Consider the following 22,794-nt stretch of genomic DNA (forward strand, 5'->3'; position numbering starts at 1 on the left):
CTCCTCACCCTCAAAAAATCCCAAATAAATGAACAAAAAAATCCCATGTCAACAATAAAACCAAATATTCAAATCTGAATATACCTATTTAATCCTGTTTTAGGACAGATAGCTTCTCATAAATGAATGAATGGAATGAAGCAGACATATCTATGAGGGTATGATATAGAAGACTAGTATGTGTCTTGCATTTCTCTCTTTTTTTTTTTAGTTCACCTGAAAAGAGAAGATTACTCACCCTGTGCAGTAAATGAGGTCTTCCAGATGGTGCCTTGTGGGTGCTCCATTTCAGGTGTTGGTGCATCCCTGCACCTTTGATTGGAGAAATTCAGGAGCAGTTGTCTGGGTCGTGCATGCGCTCTCCCCATCTCACGCCTTTGTGAAGCCTATCTAGTACCATGCAACCAGACCCCACCTCAGTTCCCTTTTCACTCTGAGTCCATAGATTGAACTCTGAAGTAGAGGGGAGAAGGGTGTGTATTGAAGCACTCACAGGACATCATCATCTCAAAGATCTTTCTATTTCAATTTTGGAACAATCTAAAGGTTCCGCCATTTCCAAGCAGAAGCTGTCCAAGTGGATTTCTGAATGCATTCACCTATGCTACCAACAGCATGACATACAACCCCCAGTGAAGACCCGAATCCACTTTGCTAGGCCATTATCAATCTCAGGAGCTTTTCTCAATAGCGTGCCCATCATGAACATATATAAAGCAACCACCTGGGCATCCATGAACACCTTTACAAAACACTACGTGATAGATCAGAGCTCAAGATTGGATGCACTGGTAGGACTTAGAGTATTATCAATTACTCATGAAACTCCAAAGCTCCTTCCGTCCACCAAGGGGCACTGCTCGCCAGTCACCTGAAGTGGCGCACCCACAGGAAGGCTCCTAGAAGAAAAGAATGTTACTCACCCTGTGCAGTAACTGAGGCTTTGGTGACTTTCTGAAGGTCTTGGTTCTCTACGTGGAACACTAAGGTGTGTGTGACATTCAGGGTGTGTAATATCGAGTCCGGTTTACTCCCATGAAGTTTGGGGAAGAATGAGGGAAGATGGATTGGTTGACTCAGGCGGAAAGAGGGCGGCATTTTAGGTAAAAATTTAGGATGCAGTCTTAGAGTGACCTTATCTTTGAAGAAGACAGTATAAGATGAGTGTGCCTTGAGGACTCCTAACTCTCCCACTGGATGGGCAGACGTAATAGTCAAGGAGGCGTTGGTTGTGAGAATCAATGAAGGTAGAGTCTGTGTGAAAAGGTGTCCCACGCACACACTGTTGGATTGTGTCCACAAGCGTAGTGAGTCCTTAACTCTGAATGGCATTATGAGGTGTCTGTTTAGGCTGTGTCTGTGTGGTATGTAGACGGTTCTTAGTCAGCCCTGAAGGCAGTGCATGTGAAGATGTGCGTCATATCACAAACGTGGTTGCCACCATATGGCCTAGTAGTCAGAGGCAAGTCTGTGCCGATATCTGTAGTGAGAAATCTCATAGTGAACTTCTGTCTCTAGAGTGTCAAGATGCACCCTGAAGCAGCTCAGTTTCTGCACGGGTGTTAGTACTGATTTTTGTATGCTGATCTATAGTCCCAGCTGTGAGAAGAGTGTGACAGTCATCTGCGTAGTGTCTATGGCATTTGCTTGGGTGGGTGCCTTTAACAGACAATCGTCCAGATAGGGGGAAACTGTCACTCCCACTCTATGGAGTTTGTGGAGGTGTGCCACCACTACCACAAGTACTTCGGGGAAAAAACAAAGTTCTGTTGAAAGGCCAAATGGCAGAACTTTGTATTGATAATGTTCTGTGCTCAGAGTACATTTGAGGAATCTCCTGTGCACGAGATATACGGTTACATGAAAATAGGGATCTTGGAGGTCAAGGGCTGAAAACCAGTCCCCCCATTCCAGTGTTGGTATTACTGTTGCTACTGTGACCATCCTGAACCACTGGACCCTTACAAATGTGTTGTTTTCTCTGAGGTCTAAACTAGGCCTCCATGTTCCCTTCTCTTTCTGGGTTAAAAAGTGGTGGGACTAAAAGCCCTTCTCCTTCTTTGTTGTGATAGTATGTGTTCCACAGTGCCCAGATGCAGGAGGTGGTGTACTTCTTGCCATAGGGGTTCATGAGAGGGGTCCCTGAAGAAGGATTAGGATGGAGGATGGGTGGAGGAGATAGAGATGAATGGTATTGTATAGCCTGAATGGATTATCTCCAGAATCCATTTGTCCATGGTGATGGATTGCCATGCTGGGTAGAAAGGGGTCAACCGTATCCAAAACGGGATGGTTAATGATGGCATCAACACTGAAGAATGGGGGAGGTCTGTTGGGCCCTCAACCAAACTCTCAAAATTGCTGTTTTGCAAAGGGTGGGTGGGATGTCGGTGATTGGGCTAGAGGTTGGCGATACTTCGGAGGCTTCTGTCTTTGCCATTGCACGTCATAGTGCCTCTGTAGTGAGGCACACGGGCCAGACCTTGCGCGCTATGTGGAGCAGTATTTACCCTGTTTTCTATTTGATGTAGGGATGTATATACTCTGGGAGTGCAGCATCACCCTTGAGTCTTTCAGAGTATGAAATGATTCATCAGCTTTTGCCACCAAGAGCTTCTGACCATCGAATGCGACGTCCCTGACAGTGGATTGTACCTCCCTTGGGAAGCCAGACCAATGGAGCCGTGAAACCGGGCACATAACTATGGCAGTGTCCGTGGAGCGTGCTGCTGTACTGGCTGCATCTAGAGGCGGTTCTGGATAGGAGTTGGCCCTCTGAAATTATAGACTTAAACTGATCTTCTTTGTTCTTCAGCTATAAGGTGAGTGCATAACTGGCTGGATAACCGTACTCAGAGAGTAGTTGTTAATGGCTCCCAATCCTGCTGGAAAGGTATAACAAGTGGGGTTCCGCAGAGGTCTGTTTTGGGACCGGCTCTGTTCAATATCTTCATCAACAATTTAGATGTTGGCATAGAAAGTACGCTTATTAAGTTTGCAGACGATACCAAACTGGGAGGGATTGCAACTGCTTTGGAGGACAGGGTCAAAATTCAAAATGATCTGGACAAATTGGAGAAATGGTCTGAGGTAAACAGGATGAAGTTCAATAAAGATAAATGCAAAGTGCTCCACTTAGGAAGGAACAATCAGTTTCACACATACAGAATGGGAAGAGACTGTCTAGGAAGGAGTATGGCAGAAAGATCTAGGGGTCATAGTGGACCACAAGCTTAATATGAGTCAACAGTGTGATACTGTTGCAAAAAAAGCAAACGTGATTCTGGGATGCATTAACAGGTGTGTTGTAAACAAGACATGAGAAGTCATTCTTCCGCTTTACTCTGCGCTGGTTAGGTCTCAACTGGAGTATTGTGTCCCTTTCTGGGCACCGCATTTCAAGAAAGATGTGGAGAAATTGGAGAGGGTCCAGAGAAGAGCAACAAGAATGATTAAAGGTCTTGAGAACATGACCTATGAAGGAAGGCTGAAACAACTGGGTTTGTTTAGTTTGGAAAAGAGAAGACTGAGAGGGGACATGATAGCAGTTTTCAGGTATCTAAAAGGGTGTCGTCATCAGGAGGAGGGAGAAAACTTGTTCACCTTAGCCTCTAATGATAGAACAAGAAGCAATGGGCTTAAACTGCAGCAAGGGAGATTTAGGTTGGACATTAGGAAAAAGTTCCTAACTGTCAGGGTAGTTAAACACTGGAATAGATTGCCTAGGGAAGTTGTGGAATCTCCATCTCTGGAGATATTTAAGAGTAGGTTAGATAAATGCCTATCAGGGATGGTCTAGACAGTATTTGGTCCTGTCATGAAGGCAGGGGACTGGACTCGATGACCTCTCGAGGTCCCTTCCAGTCCTAGAGTCTATGAGTCTATGATGTAAATAAATTCAGAAAGTTTGGAATCATTTGTGTGGTTGTATTTTGCTATTAGGGCAGCATAACTTGCAATCCGGAACTGATGAGTGCCGTATGACTAAGCCCTGCAGCCAAAAAGATGCAAACATTTCCATTCTTTGTTGTAAGGAGCTGGATCTGGGTACTGAATTCAGTGCAGGGTGAGAAAATAAGAAGTCTAGTCCAGTAGTGGGAATGTAGTACTTCTCATCTGGTCACTTGCAGGTGGGCGGCATCATAGTCAGGATTTGCCATATGTTTTTGGGTGGCTGCATGAATGTGTCTTTTATGAGAAGCACAATTATAGATGAGGAGGCTATATGAAGAATATCCAATCGTTTGTATTAGCGATTCTTTTAGAGTTCTTGAAAGACTTTAAAATTGTCCGCAAATGTAGGTGGCAGTGGCATTATGGCCTCGTCCAGGGACAGGAAAGAAATGTTGGAGATGTATCCTGATCCCAGGCTTCCTCCTGTTCAACACTCTTCTCAGGGGGTTCTGAAGGTGAAGCAACTGAGGGTGGTGAGGGAGTATGGGGTACTATCTCCTGTATGCAACCCAGGATTCCCAGGAGGGCCACTGAGTGGGAACGGTGTAAGTGGTGGCATCCGTGTGAGGCTGTACCTGAGTGTCAGCCCTGTGATGGATTTTAAGACTGTACAGGTGGGCCCAGAGCTGCAGTAGACTGAATGGGAGAGGAGTGCTGAGATGAGAAGGCACCCTCCTCTTCAGTATCTTCTTCCTCACTAGAGAATGGAGGGGCCAGAGGTGAAGTGGATATATAAACGGGAAAAAAGGGATAAGTAAACCTAAGTAGGGTACTACGCTAAACTATTCTAAATTCTAAGTATAGCTATCAGTCTTAACACTGCTGGGAGCTCTGTCTCAGGCTAAGGACAGTTGAGAAGAATTGAGGGGGGTCGGGTCCTGTGGCACTAGATAGGCGCCAATAACAGCACGAGATGGGGAGAGTGCATGTGCAACCCAGACAAGCACTGCTGCTGAAATTCTCTGTTCGAAGGCGCGGGGACGTGCCAACACCTGCAGTGGAGGACCCACAGGGACATTCCTCAAAGAACCACCCACTATTTCTTATGGTATACAACCGTAAGGACTCTGACAACATACAACAGTCATAGTTGAATTTGTATGCAATACTGGTAATTCAGACAGTTAATGCAGCTAATTAGAACCACTGTCAATCTAATGCTGCAGGTCTATTGTGTATTCTAGATGACACTGACAATTACCATACTACACATATTCATGAATTTAAATTAGATTTCATTGCCCCAAGGTAAGGATACAGCGTTGATATAGCACCAGTTTCCTTTATTGATCAGCCCTCGTGGTTGCAAAGATACTGGTTTATGTATTAATTTTACATTCTCCAGTAATTCTGTAGAATTAAAAATAGTAAGTTTAGCATCAAGGAAATGTACAAGGTAACTAGCAAACACCAAGTTAATTCAGCTATACAACGCAAATCACTCTGTAAATTCCTATCATAGATTAGGTACATTAGCAGTCCCACAGGCTTGGAATCAGGCCCTGTGGGGATGGGGAATGCTGGCTCCCTTTGTATCATAGATTATTAGGGTTGGAAGGGACCTCAGGAGATCATCTAGTCCAACCCCCTGCTTAAAGCAGGATCAATCCCCAAATGGCCCCCTCAAGGATTGAACTCACAACTCTGGGTTTAGTAGGTCAATGCTCTATTAACACCACATTTCTCTGCCTCAAAGCTTGTTTTTGGCTAAATTTGAAGGATTGTTGCCCCTTTTTGACCCACACAGCTAGTCAAAGTTTAGGGCTCTATGGATGTTCCAGTTGGATATAGAAATTGATGCAGTCTGGTATTTTCTCAGATGCAATCTTGTTTATTTGCAAGTAATGTACATGTCCCGTTTCTTTGAATGCAGAACAAATCAAGAACAAAAGAAGCAGTTTCTTAGCTTACAGCTGCAAGCCTCTTTAGCCAACAGACCCAAAAGCACTCTCTCAAGGTTTTTCAACGATCACACTGTGCTCACTAACTACTGCTTCGCTTTCTTGCTTTTTTTGCCTCTGCCTTCCCTCACTCTCACACACACCACACACACACACACCCACCCCCCAATACTAAAAAAAATAAAAAGCCTTCCATCTAAATTCCAGAGCAAGTTCACAACCCCACTTATCTCTTAGATTGGTGGCTTCTGATTAACTAATTCTGAAAGTTATATTAAATTAAAGGTGCAGTCACCTCCAACCTCAAAGATGCAGTCTGCATTACTCCTCAGCATAATAGTATACTATCAGATACATCCTTTTCAGTGAAAGATTATCTCCAGTTTGGGTGAGGATGAATATCAAATCTTTAATAAGGCTTTTCCTACTCCTATGATCTTATAAAACCATGACAAGACTTCGTTGTGCATATATTTTGTTAAAAAAATATATAAATCTCTGTTAGTTGTAATCCCCTGCAACCAAATTTATTGGATATTTAGCCAATTTTATTGAACATTTAGCAAACTTCTCCCTTGGTTTGAATGGAACTGAAATTTACAATTGTTTCAGTTTAGAAGTTTCAATGTACACAATTTTGTACCCAAAATATCTTTGTGTACCAGCATGGACTGATATTAACATAATGAATGTTAGTTACTGGCTGTTTCAGAGCAACAAAGGAAGCACAACACATTGATTTACATAAATACCCATCTGTGTCTCTTGTCCCCTATGTTTTAAAAATGGGGACAAGATCTTCAAAAGTGCTCACCATCCATCATTAGGGCCACCTTTCCAAAACTGCTCAGCTTCCATTTAGGATTCAAAATAAGGCAATCACATTTGCGAAAGTGAGAAAAACAGGGGATGAGCATTTTTGTAAATATCGCCATTTATTCTAGTACCTACACAGGAACCATTAGATACAGGGCTCTTTTCAAAATCTGATGAGATGTTTAGAACCTGCACAGCACCTCACAACAAATTTACAAGATAGGTGAAATGTGGAGCTTAAGCAAATAGTGTACCTTTATAACAAGAGTGGATTATTACTACTTTTATTACAGAAGCATCTGGGTCCTAAGAAGATTCGGGCCACATTGTGCTAGGCTGTGTATAAATAAAAGAGACTGACTTGAAATGCTGCAGCTGCGACACTGTAAAAGTTCAGTGTAGATGCTACCTATGCCAATAGGAGGGGTTCTTCCATTAGCACAGGTAATCTACCTCCACAAGAGGAAGTAGCTAGATCAACGGATGAATTTTTCCATCAACCTAATGCTGTCTACACCAGGAACAATTACGTTGCTATGGGATGTGGATTATTCACATCCCTGAGTGACATAGCTGAGTCGACCTAACTTTTCAATGCAGATCTGACCTAACATGTTCACAGCAAGCATATCTAAACAGACAAACGAGACAAAGGGTGGGAGGAGAAATGAAAGCACAAAGAGCTGAAGTGACCTGCCCAAAAATCACACAACAGGTAAGTGGCAGAACCACAAATAAAATCCAGGTCTTTTTACCTCAAATCCAGTGCCTCGTTGGTAATACTATTCTTTACTACTTTAATGTAGTACTTTCACCATCAAGTTAGTTCATATCATAACAACACATACTGGAAACTACCAAACAGTTGAAAGATTTAACAATCCAATTAACAATTGTCTTAAGAGGCAGCAGGAAACAAAAAGGTCCCTAAAAATTGTTTAGAAGGAAAGATTTTAGCTTTTAAAGTTTAGACATTATCATATACAAATATTGTATTGGGGAATAAAAGGAAGTATAAATATATCACACTTTGATTCTGCATGATTTATAAATGTTTAAGCTTTTCAAAACGATTAAATATTTAATTTAAGTGTGTTTGCTATATACATTATCTTCCCCTTAAAGCTTTCTTAAGTTGCACCTTAAAATTGCTGGTACAAGTCTCTCTGAATTTTATCTATTATAAAACAAACAATCTGCACTTCAAAAAGTACCTTTCCATACTTAAAAAGAAATTGCCATTCTGATAATATATCACCTCTTTTCTACATCAGATTAAAACGAAGTTTCAAAGCAGTAAATTAGGAAAAATGCTTCCTGATATTCTCTAAACACTTTCAGTTTATATAAAAGCTAAACTAAGACTCTGTCCTAGAATGTTCCATCCTAATATCAATATTGAAGTTTGGAATTTGTGAAAAATGTTAATTTCATTCCTCACCATTATCTTCTTTAAACATAAATTAAACAATTTTTTTCTTATAGTCAGAAGTAAACTGAAAAAACAACCAGTAATGCTAGGATCTTTAGCATCCTCTTGTGGCCACAAAGTTGGCTTTGGAAACAATGTTTAGATCTAGAACATCTCCAGGAAATAAAAAAACACTCTGCTTTAACCTGAGGGAGGTGCAGCAAGGGAGAAGTGGGTTTACAAACATTCTCTTCCCTTTTCTTTATGACTAAATAGGTGGGAGATTGACAATTTTTATGTTCTAACATAGGGTCATGGTATTAAAAAAATGGAGAACCACCAATCTAGACAAATAAATTCCACTTGTTTCAGAGTGTTTTTAAAACGTGTAGTTTTGAGAATCTTGTTATGATTTCAATCCAACTGCTAGAAAATTCATCGAGTATTAACATGCGTCTATTTCTAATTCTCTCTAATCAATATCATCCTTTAAATAAGAGGTCAAGTTCAAAGCTTAACATACTAGTAAAAGAAAAGAAATAGACACTTTAAAACAAGAGTGGATATCCTCTATCCATCCAAAATAAGTTAATAGACGCTATCTAGGTAGAATTAGCATTCTTTTTTTAATTCAAAAAAACCCACTAAATATTGATTTGAATGCACCTCCTTATGATTAACTACAACCCCAAGTTGAAGAATATTGAAAGTTTCAATGGCAAATACTATTCAGGTGGACAAAGAGTCCCAGCAGGACCACAATTGCGAGCAACCCTAAAATTAAACCAGTGTCTATAAGTTATGATGTGATATGAAAACACATTTCAATTTCACATTTCCAAGGCATCCCACTGGCTAACTCTGCCTTCTTCATTTCTAGTCCTGAGTATTGTGCCCCTAGACTGGCAGTAGCTGTGCCCATGTCAGCCCTTGGAGCAAAATTAATTACTTCACTCAACAAGTGGCATGTTTGAGCTTTATAGAACCTTCTTCCAGAAAGCAGAGGGTTAAAAATCACAAAGGCCCTAAAAGATTATGCAATGATTCTTTGGCACTACTACAGCATCTTCTATCTGAGGTAAAAATACTTTACAAACTTTAAGTTAAACCTCACAAATCACCTGTGAGGTCTAAGTCCCCATTTAACCTTTGGTGAAACTGAGGTACAAAAAAGTGACCTGACCAAGGTCACACATGTATCTATGATAATGTCAGAAACAGAATCCAGATTTCCTGATTTGAACCACAAGATGGAGGGAGGGTGATGTTCTCAAAGCTTCCGGGGAACTCAGATGACAAGACAGAAATAAAAGTTTGAATACTAATTCTGTCAATTATGTCCACCTAGGAAAAAGAGAATCAGGGCCTGAAATGGAGCACAGCAGAGCTAGGCAAAGGGGATGAATTCAAAAAAATAAAATGAAATTCTTTTAATATTTTACACACATTTGTATATACTTATACAACCCCTCTAACACCACTTGAATGTATTTCACATCCGAAGTTTTAAAAAGTTTTTCAGCGCTTGCAGCCAATAATCAAGATTAGTGATTATCTCTTCCCATAAGATCAGAATACCACAGTGTTTATAAGTTTTAATGAGGTATTTAGATTCTCAGTTGAATGGCCAGTATGCATACAGAAGCTCTCTATATTACAACAATCACTTTATTACAATTAAGCCAGCTGTTACTAAAAACAGTCTCCTTTTGACTGGAGAGTGATTTCTACTGTGAACTCTTCCCTTTGAAAAACAGTTCTCAAAATCCAAGCTGCTAAAGAAAATGGAATATCATCATATTGTTATTTTGTTATATTACAAACACATTATGAAATGTGTCTCTGCTCCCACCTGGTGGAAGATTAGTACAGATTTATTAAAAATCTTGCTATTTCATTCTTCAAAATGACTGCAAAGGATAATTTAAGAATGGGGATCTTAGTCTCAAAATGCCTATGAATAAACTAAACTATTGTAACAATATTCTAATGATATTCAGTATGTGTAAAGCTAGATTTTAATGTAAATTCACTTAACGATACAGCAGTATAAGTTATTTACTTTGGTAAAGAAAATAAATCTTGCCAAAATTAATGGAATGAAAGTTTGTTGGAAAATTAACCTACAAGTCTATGTTCCCACATTTCTTCTAATATCAGGAAAGGTGGTAAGATGACAGTCAGAAGACAAAGGCGCCTGTGGAAGAACTGATCCCCAAGAAGCACCATAACCATATCTATTACGTGTTCACCGAGACCATTACAGCTTCAGACCAACATAATTTGTTGATGTAAGCAACAGAGGTGTTGGAAGTTAAAGTGACTGGTAAGGCCTTTCATCTTGGGTAACTGGTTCTAACTAGGGCTGTCAAGCAATTGAAAAAAATTAATCGCGATTGCACTGTTAAACAATAGAATACCATTTATTTAAATATTTTTGGATGATTTCTACATTTTCAAATATATTGATTTATATTACAAGACAGAATACAAAGTGTACAGTGCTCACTTTGTATTTATTTTTGATTGCAAGTATTTGCATTGTAAACAAAAGAAACAGAATTTTTCAATTAATCTAATACAAGTACTGTAGTGCAATCTATTTATCATGAAAGTTGAACTTACAAATGTAGAATTATGTACAAAAAAAACTGCATTCCAAAATAAAATAATGTAAAATTTTAGAGCCTGCAAGTCCACTCTGTCGTACTTCTTGTTCAGCTAATTGCTAAGACAAACAAGCTTGTTTACATTTTAAGGAGATAAATGCTGCCCTGTTCTTATTTACAATGTCACCAGAAAGTGAGAACAGGTATTTGCATGGCAGTTATGTAATAAAACAAACAAATCTACATTTGTAAAGTTGCACTTTCATGACCAAGAGATTGCACTACAGTGGTTCTATGAGGTGAATTGAAAAATACTATTTCTTTTGTTTATCTTTTTTATAGTGCAAATCATAGACTCAGATTATTAGGGTTGGAAGAGACCTCAGGAGATCATTTAGTCCAACCCCGTGCTCAAAGCAGGACCAATCCCCAAATGGCCCCCTCAAGGACTGAACTCACAACCCTGGGTTTAGCAGACCAATGCTAAAACCACTGAGCTATCCCTCCCCCTTATTTGTAATAAAAAATATATTATACACTTTGATTTTATTTACAACACAGAATACAATACATATGAAAATGCTGAAGAATATCCAAAATATTTCATAAATTTCAACTAGTATTCTATTGTTTAACAGTGCGATTAAAACTGGGATTAATTTGAGTTAATTGCATAGGTTAACTGCAATTAACTGACAGTCCTAGTACTAACTGATACAAAATGGCTTAACAGCAATATTCGCTATTGCATGATCAGGCGAGGTATTTCCAGCAAGGATAAGGAGGTGTTAGTACCGTTATATAAGCCGCTGGTGAGACCCCATCTGGAATATTGTGTGCAGTTCTGGTGTCCCATGTTCAAGAAGGATGAATTCAAACTGGAACAGGTCCAGAGATGGGCTACTAGGATGATCCGAGGAATGGAAAACCTGCCTTATGAAAGGAGACTCAAAGAGCTTGGATTGTTTAGCCTGGCCAAAAGAAGGCTGCGGGGGGATATGCTTGCTCTATATAAATATATCAGGGGGGTTAACGTTAGGGAGGGAGAGGAATTATTTAAGTTTAGTACTAATGTAGGCACGAGGACGAATGGGTACAAACTGGATATTAGGAAGTTTAGACTTGAAATTAGACGAAGGTTTCTAACCATTAGGGGAGTGAAGTTCTGGAACAGCCTTCCGAGGGAAGTAGTGGGGGCAAAAGACTTATCTGGCTTAAAGACTAAGCTTGATAAGTATATGGAGGGGATGTTATGATAGGATAGTTTAATTTGGGCAATTGATCTTGGATTATCACCAGATAAGTCTGCTCAACGATCTGCGGGGAGATGTTGGATGGGATGGGAACTGAGTTACTGCAGAGAATTCCTTCTTGGGTGCTGGCTGGTGAGTCTTGCCCACATGCTCAGGGTTTAGCTGATCGCCATATTTGGGGTCGGGAAGGAATTTTCCTCCAGGGCGGATTGGCAGGGGCCCTGGAGGTTTTTCGCCTTCCCCTGCAGCGTGGGGCATGGGTCGCTTGCTGGTGGATTCTCTGCAGCTTGAGGTCTTCAAACCAATTTTTGAGGATTTCAATGACTCAGTCCTGGGCTAGGGGTTGTTATAAAAGTGGATGGGTAGGGTTCTGTGGCCTGCTTTGTGCAGGAGGTCAGACTGGATGATCATATTGGTCCCTTCTGACCTATGAGTCTATGAACATGACACTAGGTGGCTCATGTACACATACATGGTGCAATTTAAAAATCTTTGTTCCAGAGACTTTTCTTCTTTTGTGTGTACACTATCACTGATAAAAGGATTTTTAGAAAGTTGTTTTTTTTTTTTTTAGACAGAATAATACATTGTTTAGATAAGAGGTATTTAGAATCTTATGTAAATACCCTATGGTATTATAACAATTTTAAAGTTGGCCGGATTTTTCATTAAATTGCACAACGCTGCTACTTTAAATCACTTAAAATGTAAAATGACAACACTAACGGGCCCAGTTAGATGAAGTGATAAGCTGATAAATGCTCTTACCCCCCCTAAAGCCAGAACTCACCACATTAGACTGTGCAAAAGCATAAAAGCCTAACACAAATATTAGAACCTAATTATAACCACTAAGCTCAAAGCATGTGAAATACTGTGTTAGTTTTAGACTGATGGACATGACAGATTTAAAGGTATGCCATCAGGCCAATTTAGGCCCCAAATTCAGATTTGTGTTTTTTAAATTAGAGAACCTAAAAATCAATAGAAAATTTAATATTTTAACATTAAAATTTTAGTGACATGAGGTTTTGTTTTTTTTTAAGTTTTTGGTACATATTTTTGATATATTTATTTGTATTAACAAATTACAAAAAGTTAAATGTATGTATATGTAAGTATGTAAATGACAGACATACGTACCCCACCACCCATTCGGCTACATTCTATGGTCTGGCTGATCAAGTACATACAGGCGGCTTTGCTTTTATTGCAGCTCTATGTAGAGCTGATCCACAGAACATATGGAGAAACCCCAAGACTGCTCTAACTTACTCCAGCTGCTAACAACTGAAAATAGGAAATTTGTTTTAAAATGTTTTTTAACTCAGCTATCCTTTTAAAGTACTCACTCAATTCGAAATAAATAAAAGTTAAAAAAACTCAGTTTCACAAAATAGAAATGTTAAATCTCACTATTTTACGATACCATTTTTATGAACTTTTTAAATAATGAAAGCTTAATGCTCATCCGCTGCCTGTGACCCGAGAGCCACAGTATTTGTAAAACCTTTCAGAAACAATTAACTGCAAACCTGAAAATGAACATATATATTTTCCAATGGCCTTTTAAATCAAAGGGGTAAAGGGCAAAGTCAAATTGTTCTTCACCATTTTACTACAGCAATAACCTTCATAATTTTTAAACTTGTTACCGATAGTGCAGTTTATAACATTTTAAAGCTAACAGGGTAAGAAAACTCAAATAATATATAACCAAAGTATAAGTGCATCTTGTGATAAAATAAATTCATGAATAACAATGTTGGTATTGAGTCAATGGCTGGATGCTTACATCTAGTCAGTGTAATCCAATCACTTTAAAAAATTACAAGTAATTTAAAGGACTATACCCGTTTACGTCCCCTTTACCAACTTTGTAGTTTTATGATAATTTTCAAAAAAATACATTTTTCTCTCCTCTTAGGTGGTGAAAGATACATATAAGCAGAGGAAAAAATAGTATCTGGCTATACAGAGAAAACAGTGAAAATGACAAAACATGAAGTGCTTTCAAATCAACAACATCAACTAAAGAACAGTTCCTGTAATTTCTTTCACTTATAATATTTTAGGTATTACAACAACATTAAGGAAAAAATTGACTGTAGTGTAATTTTAAAGTTGACATTCTCTTTAAACAGCCATTTCTGTGCTACTCTGAATATGTCTGATCTAATCTAGTTTAAAAGCAATGCAGAGCTGAGCTAGGTCAGTACCATGAGATTTCAAGAGCCAAACACTGATCGTCTCATGTGAGTAGTTCCATGTAAGCAAACAAGACTATATGGGTGAATAAGTCATGTAGGATCTGCCCCGGTCCGGAGGTAAAATTACAGACTGTAAGCATCTTTAGTGAATGAGACTACTACTTACAAGCCTCAAACAGAACCACTAATGACAGGGAAAAAATAGTCTATTTACCTCCACAAGTAGTCCTGCTGGTTTGGGATAGAAAGCCCCCGGTCAATTTCTAGTTAGAGTAGAAAACTCCCAAATACAGATAATCTTTCATTAGAAATTGTCCGCACACTAGTTTCCAGTTTACTTATAGATTGGTTAATGGCATATCAACAGGATTTTGTGCAAGCATTTTTACATAAGGCATTCTACTTTGAAGATTCACATGACAACGTTTTGGGAAAAGTAAATATCCATGGACTGAGTCACTTGAAGGACAATTAATTAGGTTATTTTACATATTTTGCAAATTCTTATTCAATTTTACCAGAACATATATTTTACCGTATTTCGCTATAGCTATGGATACGATGGCACTGCTGGACAAAGCCCCTATTTTTTTATAATTTATATCTTTACCCACAAAGTATCATTGGGCTGAGGTTTCTTATGCTTTTGCTCAGGCCTGTTCATTGGCTACAAATAAGAGGTGATTTTTTTTTTTTATTATTATATTGTTTAAAGAAAGCCTCACCAGATGTGGGAGATTACATATTCACGCAAATGCAGGTAGGGTTGTTTTGACTGCTTACTGAAAAACACTAAATTTTCTTTTTTGGGGGGCTGTCAAGTGATTAAAGAAATTGCAATTAATTGCACAATTAAAAAATTAATTGTGATTAATTGCACTGTTAAACAATAGAATACCATTTATTTTAAATATTTTTGGATGTTTACTACATTTTCAAATATACTAATTTCAATTACAACAGAATACAAAATGTACAGTGCTCTCTTTTTTACAAATATTTGTACTGTAAAAAACAAAAATGTACTTTTCAATTCACCTCATACAATTACTGTAGTGCAATCTCTTTATCATGGAAGTTGAACTTACAAATGTAGAATTACATACAAAAAAATCTGCATTCAAAAATAAAAAACAAACAATGTAAAACTTTAGAGCCTACAAAGTCCACCCAGTCCTACTTCTTGGTAGGCCAATCACTCAGACAAACAAGGTTGGGTACAATTTGCAGGAAATAATGCTGCCTGCTTCTTGCTTACAATGTCACCTGAAAGTGAGAACAAGCATTCGAAAGGCACTGTTGTAGCTAGCGTTGCAAGATATTTACGTGCCAGATGCAATAAAGATTCATATGTCCCTTCATGCTTCAACTACCATTCCAGGGGACATGCTTCCATGCTGATTTTGGGTTCTGCTTGATAACGCATATTCATTTTCATCATCTGAGTCACATGCCACCAGCAGATGGTTGATTTTCTTTTTTGGTGGTTTGGGTTTTGTAGTTTCCGCACTGGAGTGTAGCTCTTTTAAGACTTTTGAAAGCATGCGCCACACCTCGTCCCTCTCAGATTTTGGACAGCACTTCAGACTCTCAAATCTTGGGTCAAGCGCTGTAGCTATTTTGAGAAATCTAACATCAGTACACCTCTACCACAATATATGCAAACTCGCGATATATTGGGTCATGTTATAACATGGCAAAGCTTGTGTTAAGGGTGTCGGGCCAGGCCAGGGGTTTGATAAGGTGCAGAGGGTCTTGGGGGTGGTCAGGATTCCCCCTCCTCAGGGCCTGGGGGGCAGGAGCTGTGGGAGGGCACTTTTGGGGACCCCGCAGTCCCAGAGTGGCCCGGGGGATTAGTGGGGGGCCAGGAGCAGCCCACTCTGCTTCCCTCGCCCCGGCCCCAGGCATATCGCTCGGGGAAGGAGGCCTGGGGGAAGGGATTCCCCTTGCACTCACCAGCAGCGGCGGAAGCGGAGCAGCCCAGCCCCAACCGGCTTCACTTTGCCAGCTCCCAGTCGCAGTGTTCCGCTTTTCGCCTCAGGTGAGTACAGGGAGGCATCCTTTCCCCAACCTACCCACACTCATCAGCAGCAGGAAGCGGAGTGCTGCAGATGGGAGCTGGCAGAGTGGAGCGGGCTGGTGCCACCTCGCCGCCGGTGAGTGCATAGGGGGGCGTCCTTTCCCCAACCTCCCTGCACTCACCAACGACGGGAAGCGGAGCGCAGTGGCTGGGAGCTGGTGGAGTGGAGCGGACTGGGGCCGGGCTGCTCTGCTTCCCGCCGCTGCCAATAAGTGCCTGTCAGGGGGTGGAACAGTCAGGGATCAGGGGGGATGGGTAGGGGGGTCTCTGGAGGGGGCGGTCAGGGAACAAGGAACAGGGGGAAGGGGCAAATAAGTTTGATATAACATGGTCTCACCTATAATGCGGTGAGATTTTTTGTCTCCCAAGGACCGCGTTATATCAAGGTAGCGGTATACCTTCTTTGCATTTTGTCAAATCTGCTGTGAAAGTGTTTTTAAAATGAACATGTGCTAGATCATCCTCTGAAATTGCTATAACGTGCAATATATGCAGCATGCAAGTAAAACAGAGCAAGAGACATACAATTCTCACCCGGAGGAGTACAGTCACAAATTTAATGGACATTTTTTTTTTTAAAACAAGCTTCCATCAGCATTGAAGCGTGTCCTCTGGAATGGTGGCTGAAGCATGGAAGGGGCATACAAATATTTAGTATATCTGGCACGTAAATACCTTGCAATGCCGGCTACAAAAGTGCCTTGAGAACACCTGTTCTCACTTTCAGGTGACACGGTAAATAAGAAGCAGGAGGCAGTATCTCCCATCACTGTAAACAAACTTGCTTGTCTTAGCGACTGGCTGAACAAGAAATAGGACTGAGTGGACTTGTAGGCTCTAAAGTTTTATTCAGTTTTGTTTTTGAGTGCAGTTATGTGACCAAAAAAATCTGCATTTGTAAATTGCACTTTCATGATAAAGAGATTGCACTTCAGTACTTGTATGAGGTGAATTGAAAAATACTATTTCTTTTATCATTTTTACAGTGTAAATATTTGTAATCAAAATAGTTTAAACTGAACCCTGTACACTTTGTTTTCTGTGTTGCAACTAATCAATTTGAAAATTGGAAAACATCCAAAAATATTTATTTAAATGGTATTCTGTTACAGTTTAGTAGTGTGATTAAAACTGCAACTAATTGCAGTAAATTTTTTTAATCGTTTGACAGCCCTAAAAAGGATAAAACAAAATCAAAGAATTACATTAATGAAATGATATAGCTGAAATATTAACATTAACTGAATTTCTTAATTCTAACATAAGCAATCTGAACACTCTTCCCTTGAATGTATGCATTATAACAGGACCACAAACACTGGACGATGAGACATACTATTTAGCAAACAGTTCAACAGAAAGCAAACACTTTTTTTCTAAACTGCTCCTCCAGTAAGACAGTTAAATTAAACTCTGTGCTGTTAAATTTAAACCACGCCTCATGTAGCTTTAGATGCTTATATGTAGCATTTATATTACTGTATTTTTGTTGCATGATCATATAATATTACATTATTGCAATGTTTATTCAAAGGACAGAGTTGAAATAGTTACCCACTTTATAACTACATTAATTTTTGGAATTGTTTAATTAAAATCAACCTTAATCTGGCATTAACACAAGCGTCTCTCTTCTCTCCTTCAACACTGTACACTCTTGTTTTAAGGCAAAATGTGTTACTCTTCTACCAGAATGTCCACTCTAGGGTCTGTTAACTATACCTGCAATCTTTATGGCTACAGGATCCTCTGAAACTGGAACAGGTCCCTCTTTGACTTCAACCTGTTTTTCAGGGACCAGAGTAGATGTGGCAGGAGGGGTACACTTAGTCTCAACACAGGCCACAGATGTGGAAGCAGAGGGCTTGGAATTGTGAAAAAGACTAGCCCACGATTTTGCAGGCTGATTAACAGGGACTGATCCTGAAACTGGGGCTGTCGCCTCAGTAGTAGGTGAAACATCTTCAGGCTTAGCTTGGTCTGAATCAGTGCTTTCCATAGTGTGCAATTCTACCCCATTGGCAGCTGTGCCATCACCAGATGATTCAAGTGTTTGTCCATTTGTAACACCAAGATTTTCAGTAGTATCAGTACCATCATAAGGTTCTACAACAGCTGTCCTTAAAGGGCTATCTCTGCCAGCCTCTGAGGAGATGCAGAATTGTTCAGAATTGGTAACACTGCATATCTCAGGCTGCCCTGCAGTCCTGGTATTGTCTAATACACTAGAAACAGAATCATCAGACACAGCTTCACTAATGAAGTCCACAGAATTTTCAGGGCTGTTACAAGTCCTTGGTGAGGCTGATGATGGTCTGTCTCCTGTAAGTTCCGTATCTTCTGTGCTTATACTATTCAGTCCTGATGAATTTGCATGGCCATTTACAAGAGGCTCTGCAGGAACAATGCCATCACTGACATCTTCCAAATAACTGTAGTATCCAGGTGGTCTTTTTTTCTTCTTTTTACGCTCCCGTTGTCCAAGGCCCCCAGATAAGCTATCATTTTCAGGATTAGAACCGCTATCCAGAGCAAGGGCAGGATCAGTGAACTGGCAGTCTATGGAGTTGAAGTTAGTTTCATTAAGAATGTCATCATGGGTTTTCTGAGTTGATGCACAACCGAGAATAAATTCTGGAGCCTGAGGATTCAGAGTGCTCGAAATACTGTAGTCATTGTTATTCAGCACAGATGACTCTGTCTCAATAACTTCATTAACACCAAATTCAATTCTCCGATAATCCTCCCCTGGACAAAATAAATTAAAAACCTCTGTTAGTAAAGTCCAGTCACAAAGATACAAAATTAGTAACAGACAAGTCTGTTTCCCTGAAACATAAGTATAAATGACATTCCTCATAAAAACAAAAATCATCCTCAATGTCCATTTGTATCTTGAAAAAGGATGGTTTTAAAAGACTTTAAAATGAAATGAGGATGCAAAGAGTATCAAAGTTTTCCTGCAACACAGAGTACTTCACAGGACTTCAGTTTAAGAAAATCTGGGCACAGATCTTGCAATAAACACAGTTGTACCCTTTCAGCCATATGGAGTCTGCTTGGATTCAACGGCAGCATGAGGAACATAGAGTGTTCTTTTTCATAGTACTGAACATCTTTAAAGAAGGTCTTATTTTCTATGACAATAAGTCTATAAACTGCACTTTGCCAAAAGTAAAGTAAAATCCACCTTTGCAACTGATAAGATTTTTTATTTAAGAATATTTAAGACAACTCACAAATGGCAGAATGATATTTTACATTCTAATTAACTGGAAATGTTACAATTTCAGGTTTTGGAAATCCAAAATTTATCAGCAACTTAATAAAAAAAGATATGATATACATTTTATGTGTCACAAGAAATACAACTAATGTGACTAGATCAAAGCCAGACATATTACATTTAAAATATAAATTGATTGAAGGTGAGTATATAAACAATGAGAAATAAGTTTACCTCAATAATTTCATAACTTTCAAGAAATGAAAAGAAATTCTCATAATAGACTGAAATCTACCAAAATGCTGCTATAGTCATGATTTTTTACATGTAAAACCCTAATTAAATTCCTGTTTAAACATGATATCAAAGAACTGTATGTTGCGAGTGTATGGAACTTAAGTGACCACCATATATATTTTATTAATAGATTACAAAAACTAGTAACACTACATGCCTCAGGCTGCCTTGACATTTAAAGTGTATAACTGTGACAGAAATTGTCATGAATACTAAATAGGGGTGTAATGTAATTAAGATACTAAAATTCAAAAAACAGCATGAATTTTATAAATTCCCAGGACAAATTTTCATTAATATTTAATCAGAAAACAATTTTGCATGATTTTCTATTGTACAGCTATTACTGCTTCCATGAGCTTGAAAATATTTGTTTTCTGTTTTGCAAAAGGTAAAAAAAGTGTTGCTAGAAAGTGAGTTTCAGATCATCCTTTTCCTACAAAATTCCTGTTCAAACAACACTGATCACTATTTCAAAATAAATACGTATAATATGGCGCACTAATCTTTACATCTTCAGATTCATCTAGTTTACCTATACATTTGCTAACAGGATAAGACCATTTTGTGTAATTTATTTGTGCACACGGCATTTCAACAGATCCACGTTAATGAGTGTATCAGTGTCATTAACACTTGTTTTTATCCAAAAGAGCATAACAGAGTTGATGCCAATCACAGTATTTTTAAGTTTGAGGAATAAATTGTGTATTTTTCTTAATATCTGTTGAAATCTTCCAATCCCTAATTAAAACTTAATAAAATTTAAAACCAATCAAGCAAAGGATTTTTCCTAAATTCTTATTAGAAAAAATTGCTTTTGGACTAAGACTTGGTATGCTATTTTATAGTCTGGAGCAAAATTGCACATGCTATTGATCCCGCAAACCAGGGGATTATTAGCAAAGGAATTTAAATCTATTACCTATAGCCAAACTGCAGTAAGAAAAAATATTTACTTTACAATAACTGTAAAGTGAATAAAATCAACCAAAAAGGAGTTAAGACTTTTACTCCTTCTTTAAATCAAATCCCTGAAATACCTCTTATTTACAGGAACTGTGAAGGTCGGGTCATAACACTCATTTTCACACTGCCACTAGTTACAACAGAATTTCATTTGTTTTAACATTGTATTTAGTGCCCTTTTAAAGAAAAATATGAAAAAGAGACCAACTTTCTTTTATGGTTATTTTTGTACCTTCCACTTTGCTTCCAGCCACCTTTGTTTCAATCCATTCCGTGGTGTTTCGAGGATCTATTGTTGCATGGATTGAAATGGATGCACCTGAAGGTATGAAGAATACTGCACATTGACAAGATACCCTTTGAAGATGTTACAATGTATCATGTCAATGCATTATAATGAAAGCTGTGAATGCGTATTAAGAATTAGTATGCACTGTGTATCATGCAGCTTTTTAGCTAAATGCAATTATTCATAATATGCATCAACAGCTCCTCCAGCCATTCATTGTAGATATTATTATACCATAAAAACAGCAACATTTTATACTATGGTTATGTGATCAATAGGTCGTCTCAATGTTACTAACAAGACTTTGCCTGAGGAATTTTTTTCCATTTTAGTTTCAACTGCTTCTTATGCAGCCATAACTATGATACTATGCAGGCACATTACAGTGCAGGTTTGTTAAGACAGACATTTTTCAGGCAAAGTTAGATTTGCCATCATTAACCAATCTCAGGGGAGGGAGGAAGGGAGGATTTAGAGTTTGAGCAGGATCTGAAAAACATTTGCAGAAACCAACTTTCTATATAGCTTGTGCTAAACCATACAGAAAGCCATTTGGGTAATCATCCCTATTCCAAACTTAGGCATTTAAAGTCAGACACCTAAATTCATATTTAGGCACCTGAAACAAAAAATTTACCAGATTTCCAAAGGTGCTAAGCACTCACAATTTCCACTGACTTTAGACGGAGTTGTTGCTCAGCACCACATTAGTTAGGTACCCTGAATCTTTGTTTAGGAATCTAAGTTTAGTCACCAAAATCTGAAATTTATGTCCAATGACTTATCTTTATGTTTATGCTTTCCCTAATGTTACCTTGTGGGTTTTGTTCTTCTAGAAAATTTTAATGGCTATTCCAAATGCTGCACTAATGACGTGCCAAATTTAAAACAAACATCAAATATATTTTTAGCTAAAGGAGATCTGGATTCTATTCCCAGTTTTGCCACAAGCTTCCCAAATACCTTTGGACAAGTCTCAACTTCTCTACAACTTTGTTAACTCAGCTGTAAAATGACAATATTTATCTACTTTGTAGAAGTACTATGCAGACTATTATAAAGAATTGAAATCCTAAGCTGGAAGGTGCTATGTAAATATGAAACATTGTATCATTATGAAACCTGACAGGTTTTTTTTTCCTTTTCAACATGTGGGGGAAAAGTATGCATGTGAGGGGAAACAGTGACCATTACTGCTTTAAATCAGAGCTCGGTAACACATTTTCACATTGCGAGTCATACTTTCTCTCACTCCCTCCAAAAAAGGATTTTCCAGAAAAACAGCTGAGCCACATAGAAACAGAACGTCATGCTGAACACTAAGCAGAACACTGCTCTCAGAGTCATCTTCAGGCTGCAACTGTCAAAAAATACTGGTGTTGAGACTTTTACAGAGGGGGCAGTAAAAGTCCACAGATGGTTAAGTGCTATCCAAGCTATTTATTTTAGTTGCTCCTTGAGTAAGAACTCCATACTAAGCTCTAGCCCTAAGCAATTTTTTCAACTGAATTCTAAAAGCTTCAACAAGAAATTAATGGCATTGTTAGAGCACAAGCTACCACAGTGAAGTAGCGAGCACACTTACCACAGTTAGCTACAGAAAAATGTTAAAACAAGATTCTCAAACATTCTTGTAGATTTCAATGGGCTAGCAAGTATGAAAAAGCAGCCTGCCAAACACATGCACATATATATACACATGTTAATCAACCTGAACTGGACTAATTTAAAGACAATCTACTATATCAGGACATTATGGGGAGAGCCCCACACCCTGAA

At 38.7% G+C, this 22,794-nt stretch overlaps 1 protein-coding gene across 4 annotated transcripts in view; it reads right to left on the reverse strand.

The window, feature by feature from the left end:
• Positions 1-22,794, reverse strand: part of USP10 (ubiquitin specific peptidase 10) — a 72,525-nt gene that overhangs the window by 20,905 nt on the left and 28,826 nt on the right. For 2 of the 4 annotated variants that reach the window (XM_050923251.1, XM_050923250.1), the window contains exons 4-6: positions 20,959-21,045; positions 17,957-18,982; positions 5,213-5,304 (exon numbers count right to left, since the gene is read on the reverse strand). In XM_050923251.1, coding sequence (XP_050779208.1) covers positions 5,213-5,304; positions 17,957-18,982; positions 20,959-21,045 — 1,205 coding nt within the window. The remainder of the gene's footprint in view (positions 1-5,212; positions 5,305-17,956; positions 18,983-20,958; positions 21,046-22,794) is intronic. The other 2 variants (XM_050923253.1, XM_050923252.1) reach the window with 1 other exon arrangement.

This window comes from Gopherus flavomarginatus, chromosome 14 (assembly GCF_025201925.1).
Source record: "Gopherus flavomarginatus isolate rGopFla2 chromosome 14, rGopFla2.mat.asm, whole genome shotgun sequence".
Classification (NCBI taxonomy): domain Eukaryota; kingdom Metazoa; phylum Chordata; order Testudines; family Testudinidae; genus Gopherus; species Gopherus flavomarginatus.